The sequence below is a fragment of the Dromiciops gliroides genome, chromosome 5, assembly GCF_019393635.1.
Source record: "Dromiciops gliroides isolate mDroGli1 chromosome 5, mDroGli1.pri, whole genome shotgun sequence".
Classification (NCBI taxonomy): domain Eukaryota; kingdom Metazoa; phylum Chordata; class Mammalia; order Microbiotheria; family Microbiotheriidae; genus Dromiciops; species Dromiciops gliroides.
This window is the reverse complement of record NC_057865.1, coordinates 248582366-248594385: the sequence shown is the minus strand read 5'-3', so window position 1 is coordinate 248594385 and position 12020 is coordinate 248582366. Positions and strand designations below refer to the sequence as shown.

Below are 12020 nucleotides of genomic sequence, written 5' to 3'. Positions count from 1 at the left end.
GATACCCCTACCTTGGGCAAACTAGACAAAAGAGGGTCTACCTGGCTGAGTGGAACACAATGAGATGGAATTCACCCTAGATTAAGTCTTTTGTAAGGTTCTGTAGTTGGGAGGGGTAACAATTCCAGGATTTCATTTTATCATCTGCCCTGCTCTTCAGAGAACTAAGCTTGACCTAATCTTCAAAGGAGGAAGGGAAAAAGTCCTGGATCTTCCTAATATTTGGTTATTTATAATTTCTCTGAGTACACAGCACTAGTCTGACTGCCAAGTTTATTTCTCATTTTCTACCCTGATCTGTTCACCCTCAGACTGGTTTTGGTCCATCATGAATGAGCATTTATGAGCATCTATGTTCACCCCCAACATGCCCAAGATCTTACTTTTGTGCAGGAAGGGGACCAAGCCTTAGAATACACAAAGGATTTGGGAAGAAATATTCATTCATTATTTGGATCATAGGAGTTAGAGCCCAAAGAGATCTTAGCAAGTATCTATTCCAGGGGAATAGAGCACTTTTAGAAATGTGGAACTGGTATTGGCTCTAATCAAAAAGTCCAATATTCACATTCTTTCTCTAACATTACAGGTCTGACTGGAGACAAGTCATTTCCCCTCTCTAAGCCTCACACTCTCCATCTGTACCTGTTCTATCTCACATTCAAATGACCCATATAAGGAGTTACACCAACATTTTGAAAGTTTTATGTCCCCTAGTGATTGGTTTCTTTTTTACAAGGTAGAAATGGCATCTCTCTCCAGAACTTTGGTTCCTAGCATTGTTTTGTTGGGAGAAGGCGAAGTGTTTGGAATTTCCCAGAAGTGGGGAAATTCATTGTCTAATGACTTACTTTCTTGTGGTCCTCTCCTCCACTGTACCTTATCTGTGAGAACCTTTGTTTCTCACGTACCACTAACCATTCCTAGTTCTTTCTACACACTCCATTTATTTACCAGGATATGGAATTTGGAAGAAATGAAATACCGATTCACATGGGTTGAAGATGCATTAGATTTATGTTTAGAGAGTCACCCAGAATTAAAAATGAATGTGAAGATACCCCGGAATCAACATTTCATTCTGATGGAAATTCGGCCTTCAGAGTATGCATACCAGTTTTGTTGCAAATGCTTCCACATCTCCATGAACCCCCAGGATTCGGTGGTATTAAGGATCTTCCAGGTCTACAACCCAGAGCTGTGGGAGCAATATAAAAGGTATAGGGGTAGGGGAAGAAATCAGAAGGGTGGGGGCTGTCACAGGGATGGTCATAGAGAGGATAATGAGGACCAGGCACTTGTGTTTTAGGGAAGCATTGGACTAGGCAATCTCCAATGGACCTTCCAACTCTTAGACTCTTTGACTTTGTATAATAGGGAGGAAGTGGGGGAAGACAGAGATAATGTGCTTGTGCAATCTCTCCTCTGTCTCAACCCCCTTAGGGAGAAGGAAAAGATGAGAGTTTACAAGCCTGTTTTTACCTTTCTGGAGCGTTATCTCTTTCATGAAACCACCATGAACCTTGAGCAGTTGGCAGCGAATGGCCTGGACTCCAAATCAAGCAGATACGATGGCCTCTTTGGTTATGGAACCTACTTCTCCTTGACGGCTGAAACAGCCTCTTTGATGAGCTCAGTTTATAACCCTGACTTTGGGCATGTCATGGTGCTAGCCAAAGTGTTGGTTGGAGAATATACTGTTGGGCAACCAGGTCTTCAGGCTCCACCCTTTAAGCCAGATGGCCAGCAGTTTGATTCTTGTGTGAACAACGTAGATTTGCCAACTCTCTTTGTGGTATTCAAAGAACAGTATATCTTCCCCCGTTTCATCATCTTGTACAAGCATTTTAAGGACCCAGTTCATTTAACTTTCTGAATGAGAGAGGTGCTGGAGTCATCACACACACACACACACACACACACACACACACACACACACACACACACACACACACACACACACACACCACAAACTGCCCTGGCCTTTAGTCTTTTTTCTCTAGCTCATCATGTTCTTCCTTGATTATTTCTTCTTATTCTTTTTCCTCTTCAGATTCTGGTCTATTCTAGTCTCCAGCTAGGATCCAATGAGTAGAATTTGGGTTGAGAAGTAAGCAGCCTGAGTTTGAATTGTGATACTTTGTGTAGCTCACAGATTTTACTCCATAATTAAATATTTCACATTAAAGCTTTAAAAAAATGCTGACTCTTTATGACTTCAGTTCTTAAGAAGACTTGATGTCTTGTCTTCCGGCCACTTTTGACTCCTTAACCCAGTTCAACAACAACCTGCTTAGAGGGAGAGTTGATCTTTTTTCTCTCTTAGGCTCAAAATCCTGATTTGTGGAAAGTTTTTCCAGAGACCTGACCTCTTCTCTTACTAAAGTTTTGACTGGTTTTCTCTTGAAAGAGAATAGAAGATCTTTTCCCCCATTTGTCACATCCAGGTATACATCAATTAGATACCTAGTTTGTGCCTGGAACAATGCATAGGTAGAAATAGGAATAGGTTCCTGTGCTCAAGAAGCTTATAGCTTAGCCATCACTGAAGAGTGATGAGGTTGATTCATTCACTCAGTGAATGAGTTCTTCATTTCTTAACAAGGCTCTGTTTTCTCTCATGGGCTCTCTCCATCTTTTCCTTCTGCAGAGTATAGTTTGTATTCTGTTCTTAGCCTCCTTCCCTTCTCTTGCTTTAGGTAGAGGGGGAAGGGAAGGAGAAGAGAATAAGCCTTTATATAGTACCTACTATGTGCCAGGCACTGTGTAAGCACTTTTTACAAGTATCTCATTTGATCCTTACAACATCCCTGTATGGTAGGTGCTATTATTATTATCCTCCCCTTTTTACAGTTGAGCAAACTGAGGCAAACAGGTTAAAGTGGCATTCCTAGGGTCACAAATTAGCAAGTTTCTGAGGCTGGATTTTAATGCAGGTCTTCCTGACCCCAGGTCCAATGGTCTATTCACTATACCATTAGCTGCTTTAGGTAGAGGAGGAAACTACTAGTTCTGCCCTTAACTTGGAGTAGTTGACACTGAGGTGACTGGAGTGATAATTGGTCTAAAACTAATCAATTCTATAAGCAGGGTCTCTTTCTTGTTGTGTCAGTGCTAGATAAGATGCCTAGCCTGGATGTCATCTCTGTGAACCTTCAGATTTTCTACAAACTCCTAACCCCATTCAACCAGTGTGGAGTGGAAACACCTAGACAATAAAAGGCCCTTAATGTTTTCCCTTCCCTGTCTTCCTCTTACTGAAACAGACTGTGCTATGGGTGAGGGTTGCTTCAGCAGAGCTAGGGAAGGAGTTTTCTCAACATGGTATAGGAAGAACACATCTAGGGAGAGAGGCAAAATATGTCCACACGGTGGCCAAACTGATCTTCCTGAGGCACAGGGGCTGAACAATACCACCCCCTTCCTCAGTAAGTTTCTGTTAATAGTCTCCAGGGGAAAAAACAAATCCCTCCACCAGAATTTAAAGAGCTCTATCTACTGTTCCAGACTTATATCACCCTGGTCCACACACTCTGTTTTGGCCAACCAAGCTTATTAATAGTTTCATCTTGTGCTACCATGCATTCACATTAGCTTGTTCCTAATTCCTAGAAAACACTTCCACTCTGTCGCTCTGAAACATTATCTTCCTTCAGATATCAAGTTGGATGCCACCTCCTCCACGAAGTCTCCCCTGAATTCCCAGTTGTCAGTGTTCTTTCTTTCATAATATTACGTGTTATATTTAACTGGGTACATGTTGTATTCTCTTATAGAATATATCTTTATCTTTGAGAGCAAGGATTCACCCAAGTGCCTAAAATGATGCCATATTAGGTGCTTGATAATAGCTGAATTTATTTCTGAAGTGCCATTTCACTTTAGTGCCCAGAAGTTCCCACAGTGTGGGAGAGAACCTGTGAAATGCCAGGAGGCTGTTTGTCTCTGGTGGGTGTCTGAAGGACAGGAACCATCCCTACTGAACAGAGAGAATAGAGGTTTGCAAGCCCTGCACCACATTGTTGAGGGAGCAGCCTAAATGTTTACAGCCTGATCATCCTCTGGTGGCCATGGGGGAGATTGTACACTGTGAAGAGACCATTTCTCACATGTTCCAGGGAGGAAATGAGGTGGCAACCGTGTTGGTGTTTCCAAAAGAATGCAGCCCAGTGCTGGATAACTAATACAATGACACACTGTCTTCTATAGCTCAACAAAAACAACAGTTCAAGAGCCTCTGATGCTGTTTACATTTTTCTAGTCAACCTTAAAGACATACTTTTTCCCCCCTTAGGGCAATGGGGGTTAAGTGACTTGCCCAGGGTCACCTAGCTAGTAAGTATCAAGTGTCTGAGGCCGGATTTGAACTCAGGTTCTCCTGAATCCAGGGCCGGTGCTTTATCCACTGCACCACCTAGCTGCCCCCTAAAGACATACTTTTTAAAAAAATGGTATTTGCTGAAACAGCATAAGGGAAATATAATATTTTCCCCAAAATAGGCAGTATAATCTCACAATACACTCATAAGTAGGAAGAGTGGAGTCACCTAGAGAATATGTGGCCAACAAAGCACACATGGGGGCTACACATAAGGGAAATATATCATTCTACCTACAGAGTGGTATAGATGAAGGAGGTATGTGTAGACATGTGGATACGTGTGGAAGTGCACACACTAGAGGAATAAGAGAGGGCAAGACTCATGTGGAGCAGCAATTTTTGTTATAATGTCTCCAGTGTTTTCCGGTGACGTAATAGTGCTATTCCTTTTGGAAATACTCCCTACCAGTCTAACATGGACTGAATTTATGCCTCACCCACACCTGAGAAGAACACAATGGTTGCCCCACTTGGGTGGGGTCTAAACAAAAAAATCCAATATCATTATTAGCAATATCCTTCAAGAGATTGAACTTTTAAAATCAGGACTTTGGAAGAAGGGGGAACTATAGATCTCCCCAAATAATTGGTTATTAATATTCATTTCTCATAAGTGAAAGAAAGCATTCTGGGTATAGGGAATTATATGAGTAAAAGCACTAGACAGGAAGGAACAAGAAACATTTAGAGAATATAAAGTTAATGAGTTTAACTGGAGTATAAAGGATGTGGAGGGGAGTTACATTAGATAAAGCAGGCTATCACCAGGTTGTTGGAGAACTTGAATGCAATGTAAAGGAATTCAAACTTTACTCTGGAGGAAACAGGTAGTCAATAAGTGCTTTCAGCAGAGGATTGGCATGACTAGATCTATGAAAGGAAAGATAAATCTGTAAGCATAAGAGAAAAATTGAAGGTCAAATGAGAAGAGATATAAAGACCATTTTAGAAAATGTTCCAATAGTTCAAATGGGTAGTAATGAGGGCCCATATTATGGTGGTGACGGTAGAAATAAAGGGGACAGATGTGAGAAATGCTATAAAGGTGAATTTTTCCTTTAGATTGGCTGATACTCTGAGGATGCTGTTGGTGCCTCCTGTTAAGACACCTTGCCTCTGGCAGCTTTGGAAATGTTTGTTTCCAATAGTTTGGGCAGAAGTCATCAACTATCTGAGGACTATTAGGCTGAATGTTTGAGCAAACATTTTCACTCTATATTCATGGAAATATTTTTCTTCTTGGTATATGGGATATAAACAGCCCATATTTTAGAAGTGTGTTGCAGTTGCTAGGGTAAACAGAGAAGACAAGCTATTACCACAGTACTTAATGACTGGAGAAGACATGATAACAATTACTCACATTCTGGATTCCTGTTCCTTCTCACGTATCTCCTTCACTTAGAATAGGTCTTTTTCTGTAGAGCAGTCATTATTAAGGGAATAAACTTCTTTCCAATCTTAAATATTCTTCTTCTACTCTCTTATAAAATTTTCAAACCACCAATTAATAAATAATCATTATTGCCAACTTTGTATCTGACTTCAAGTTCATAAACATCAGGATCAATAAAGGATCGAAATGATGTAACAGCCAACTTAATGTAAAAGAATTTGAACTTTACTCTGAAGCTAATAGTCAAAAAGGATTTTTGAGTAGAGGACTGACATGAACAGACGTCTCAGTGTTTTTTTTGTTTTTGTTTTTTTTAGTGAGGCAATTGGGGTTAAGTGACTTGCCCAGGGTCACACAGCTAGTAAGTGTCAAGTGTCTGAGGCCGGATTTGAACTCAGGTCCTCCTGACTCCAGGGCCGGTGCTCTATCCACTGCGCCATCTAGCTGCCTCGTGTTTTTTTAAGTATAAGGGCTCAGTTGTTTCTCTGAAGGAACAACCAATAATTTGTCAGAAGAGAGGGGGACAAACTTTGGCAGGGTTTACCCAAATGCTACAAAGGACAAACTTTTGCAATAGTAGTAGTGCATGACCATGATGGTTGTATCCCAGGTGAAATCTGATATGCTGCAGCAACAATATTCCATCAGTGAGTGTCCTGCATTCTGTAATCCCGGACAGAAAAGTTGGTTGTCATTTTCTTCTGCAATTAACCAGTAAGCGAGCTCACGTAATATACAATTTGACCAGTAGGTGGTAGCATGGTCAAGCTAGCAGGCAAGTGTTGGCATCCACTTGTGTCGGGAGCACATAAGCTTCCTCAAAGGTTGCAGCACCACCGTCATTCACCAGCGGGAGTTCAGCCTGCAAACATTTCCTACTCTAAAAATCCGGGGTATGTACAGCTCGTGTCAGTCCTAATTCAATACTTATTAATCTAGTGTGGTGGCCTCCAATCTTTACTGATTGTTGTCATTGTAACTGTGTCTGACTCTTCATGACCCCATTTGGCATTTTCTTGGCAAAGATACTGGAGTGGTTTGCCATTTTCTTCTCCAGATCACTTGATAGATAATGAAACTGAGGCAAACAGAGGTAATAAGTGTCTGAGGCCAGATTTGAACTCAGGGAGATGAGTATTCCTGATTTGAGGCCTACCACTCTACTGTATCCACTGTACCACTTAGATGCCCTTACTGACTACTTACTCTATATTAAAAAAGTATGTACTCCTGATATTTGTATATTTTTAATGATATACATGTACTACTATATAAATATATTATAGATATTATAAAATATAAGAAAATGGAAAAAAATAAGATGAGATAAAGATTAAATAAAAAATTAAAATAATTTCTTCATCACAATAGGCATACATATGTGTTTAAATACATTGTGATATGTTTTCAAACATAAATGTATACATACACACGTGTGTGTGTTTGCGTGTATGTGTGTGTAAAATAGCTGGATTACCAAGAGTGGGGCAGAGGGACTAAAAGGCTATAGGATTCTAGATTTATAACTAGAAATAGCTCTAGAGACCATCAAGTTCAACCTCTTCATTTTTGCAGATAAGGAAATTGAGGTCAAAGGGAATTGAGTGACTTGCTTCAAGGTAGTGTTAGGGGCAGGCTTTAAACTCTGATGCTCTGACTCTTTCTCCCTAGCCATAGCATGATATTTTGGAATTGGTCTAGGGGCCTTGAACCAGGTCAGGAGATAAGGTGAGCAGGGATGGGGACCAGACAGTGGAGGGAAGGGGATTCCAACAAGTACATACACATATCTATACCGAGAAATGAGAAATTTCCAGTGTCTGGGAATCACAATTTGGGTTAGGAGATGTATTCAATTTGTAACAGGTGCAATGAGCTTGGTTCTGGTGGTAGCAAGTGTGGTGGGATAGATGGTAAAGAGGATGGTGAGATCATGCTTCAGACAAGCCCTGTGATTGGCTGTCATGGCTAAGTTAGAATGTGGCCAACAATTTGATTGATTGTTTCTATAAGATGAATCCCCAACAGTTGTTTCACATAACTCCTGATGTGCATGTACCCATTTGGAGACCATTGATCTAGGGACATTAGAATGGAATATTACTAAATTATTACAATTATGGACATCTCCAAAGTCCTGTCTGGGAAATTTCCTTCAGTCTCAACAAGTTTTCCTACTTCCTATTTAACAGGCAAGCCACACTGTGGCCACAACCTATACAGAAAAGCCATTAAGAAATTGCTTCAGTCCATCATCTCCCCCAGACCTCATGACAGCCTGAAGGTCATGGGATTAGAGGAAGGTAATGTGTGTTAGAATATGTGTGGAGGGGCAGCTGGGTGGCGCAGTGGATAGAGCACAGGCCCTGGATTCAGGAGGACCTGAGTTCCAATCCGGCCTCAGACACTTAACACTTACTAGCTGTGTGACTCTGGGCAAGTCACTTAACCCCAATTGCCTCACCAAAAAAAAAAAAGAATATGTGTAGAGATGTCTTTTTCTTCTTCTTGTTGTTGTTTGTCCATTCTCAGAGAGGACCATGACATCAGAGTGATGTCATGACTTGCAGTGAATTGGATTTAACTGAGGGAGGACTGTGCAAGGTCACCAACCTTACTCTCTCCTCATTGTTGTGTCTAGCACAGTGCTTTGCATACAGCAGGTGTGCTGAACATTTGCTAAATGAATGAATTAATGAACTCTAAAATAACTCCCTGGTCTAGGATTTTATAAATCTATACATTTTTCAGAAATTCATTCATTTTTATAAAGTATTACGCATGTATAAATGCTGGAGCTTGGGATAATAATGTGTATCCCCTAAGGTTCTGTCCCTCTATACTATTTTGCTTGGTTGTTTCACCAAATCCAATGGATTCAATTATTGTCTCTTGCACAGATGATTCCCAGATCAACTTGTCTAGCCCTAAGAACTCTCCTGCCTTAAGTTTCTTCCCCACCCTCACTCAGATAATTGTCAGTCCATTCTGCACTCAGGTATCAAATTGATCTTCTAAAGCACATTTTAAACTGTATCATAATGCCCTTTTGCCCATTCAGTAAACTCCAGTGACTTCCTATCACATCTAGGATAAAATTTTTTTAAATCTTCTGGCATTCAAAGCCCATTACAACCTGTTACCCTCTTGCCTTTTCAATATTCTGATACATTACTATCCCAACATACTGTGTTGTTTAAAATCTAAATTATGGGTTCTAATCTGTCCCCACCCCCCAGTCTTGGGGAGAAGCTGGCTAAAATCACTGATAAATTCAGCAAGAGTTTAGGCTTTTAAAGATTCATTAAAATATATATTATAAGTTAATTATATTATATATTATAAGAGAGATTGAGAACAGATTCCTTATAGCATGGAAAGCCTAGCTCAGATCTAATTCAGTATAGCAGAGAGAAAGAAAGCAGCAATTTCCTCTCCTAGCAGCCCACATGAAATCTCTTACCACCAAGCCGGTGTCAGTGTCGTAGAAAATGCTCTTTTTCAATAACCCAAAAAGCAACTCTATACATGGAAATCACCAGATGGTCAAATTCTAAATCAGATTGATTATATACTTTGCAGCCAAAGGTGGAGAAGTTCCATAAAGTCAGTTAAGACAAGGTCTTCTGCTGTCTATGGATCAGATCATGAGCTTCTTATTGCAAAATTTAGCTTTAAATTGAAGGAAGTAGGGAAAACCACCAAACTGTATAGATACGATCTAAATAACATCCCTTAAGAAGATGAAAGGAGAATCAGAAACAAGTGAACTCAACACCCCCAGTGTTGAATAAAGTGAAGAAGATAAACTATTTGAACAACTACCTATTTGATAAGAAGTTCTAAGAAAACTAGAAAGCAGTTTGGAAAACAAATGGTTTTAGACAAGTGCTCTATTTCATATGATCATTATATATGCCAAATAATTGATCACCAACTTAAATTAAAAAAAAACTAATTTTTTCCATTGGAGGAAAATAGAGATGTCTTTCAAAACCAGGAATAAGAGGAGAATTCTTAATCAAACAAGAAAAAAAGATCAGAAAGATAAAATAATTTTGATTACATAAAAATTTTAAAAGTCTTTGCAGGAAAAAAAAATCAATACAGCTAGGAAAAGGGGGGAAATTATCAACTGGGAAACTAACTTCCCATGGAATATGTCTGGTAAGGATCTTTTCTCTTAAGATAAATGGAATTGGGGCAACTAGGTGGTGGAGTGGATAAAGCACCGGCCCTGGATTCAGGAGGACCTGAGTTCAAATCCAGTCTCAGACACTTGATACTAGCTGCGTGACCCTGGGCAAGTCACTTAACCCTCACTGACCCACATGAATGAATGAATGGAATTAAATCAAGATCAAGTGCCATCCCACAATGGATAAATGGTCTAAGGCTATGAACAAGTAAATCTAAACAGATTGCAAAACCATTAATAACCATGTGAAAGAAATGCAAATCAAAACAATTTTGAACTTTCATCTCACTCTCCTCAGACTGGTAATGATAAAAGGGGATAGCTCCAATTGGCCTAAGCATTGAAACAGTATTTTAAAAAAGAGAATATACCCAAGAATATAAACAAAAACTCTTTTCTAATTTACCTGGAAAAAAAGCAAAGGATGCTAGACTATGGTTTTAAAGACTATGTCACATGTACCTTCTACTACATTATACATTTCTTCTTCAGGTCTCTTATCTTATCCATTTACTAACTCCTCCCCAATGCATAACATTTTGAATTTGTAAGGAATTAACAGTGGTTAATTAATGAACACCTTTCCATCTTTATGTTATTTCTACATGGGCCAGCTAGGTGGTACAGCTGATAAAGCACTGGCTCTGAAGTCGGGAGGACTTGAAATCAAATCTCACCTCAGACACTACCTGTGTGACCTTGAGCAAGTCACTTAATTCCAATTGCTTCAAACATCCAGGGCCATCTCCAATTGTCCTGATCTATATCTTGCCCCTGGACCCAGATGGCTCTGAAGGAGAGAGTGAGGTTGGTGACCTTGCATGGCCCTCCCTCACTTCAATTCAGTACAAGTCATGACATCACCCTGATGTCATGATCCTCTCTGAGAATGAAGGCCAAACAACAACAACAATTTCTACATATGCACATATACATCCACATATATTTCTGCATCTGCACAAAATGCCAGGAGTCCTTAATAACAATTAAAAACATTTTGGCACTTAATTAACTTATTAACACCCACTGTCTGCAAAAGCAAGGAAACACAGAATAATCAGCTAGATTTACAAAAGTTCAGTTAACAATTACTTAAATCTTTCAATAAAGCATAGAGATACTATGCATATAACTCAACTGTATGGTGTATTCTAAGATTACTCTATTCTGAAGAATTAAAAAAACCTTTCTTAACATAAATACTTGCTCTTATAGTTCTCTCCAATAGTTAAATGGTCAGATAATATCAACAGTTTGTTAATGTATTGTGAAAAACACTGGGTGACTTTAATCATTCATTTGAAAAACTTTAATGAAGTTACATTCAGAGAACAATTAAAATGGAAATATCTTTATTGAAAATAATTGTATAGGGAATTTTTTTCACTTTAAAAGAGCTGGATATGACTAAAACTTTTGATGATTTCATTGTCCAATTAATTTTAACCATTTTTTTCATTTCTGTAATAAGTATGAAAGAGCTCACCAAAAGGTATAAAAAGCATAGTTACTAGTGGCTTATTATATATTTTCTTCTTACTCTTAGGCTCAATGATTCTATGGCCTTTCTCTATTCCTTCAAGCTTTGGCTACTTCCTTTAGGCTTAAATCATCTGATTTGGTGCTATTACTCTCTGATTCTACTTTCTTTGCTTGTTTTTGTGCTAATATTTCAGCCAACAATAGATCTTTTTCTAACTGTATATTTGGAAATTTATGCTGTAATAGGAAAACTATTGCAACAGTGACTAAAAATAAAAAGAGTCTAAATACTAAACAAAATATACATCGGGGATCACACACAAGTGGTCGAGGTACTTCCCACTCTGGATACCAGTAAGGATAATCTGTAAATAAAGAAGAAATTGGATGCTTGCTTTCACTTAGACTAGATAAATTATTCAAGAATTAGAGAAAGATAACAATACATACGTGCAATTTTCTCACGCGTCTTGTTACCTAGAAAGACAAAAAGTGTATAAATAACTATATTAAATAAAATGATATTTTTAGAATCACAAAATCTAAATTGGAAGAAATGTCAG

The 12020-nt window shown here is 38.9% G+C and overlaps 1 protein-coding gene across 1 annotated transcript in view; it reads right to left on the bottom strand.

Moving 5' to 3' along the window:
* Nucleotides 1-6540: 6540 nt before the first annotated feature.
* Nucleotides 6541-12020, bottom strand: part of GLIPR1L2 (GLIPR1 like 2) — a 57743-nt gene continuing 52263 nt past the window's right edge. Inside the window, 4 exon segments of the mRNA XM_043967691.1 lie at nt 6541-6657; nt 11516-11583; nt 11586-11822; nt 11908-11934. Coding sequence (XP_043823626.1) covers nt 6541-6657; nt 11516-11583; nt 11586-11822; nt 11908-11934 — 449 coding nt within the window.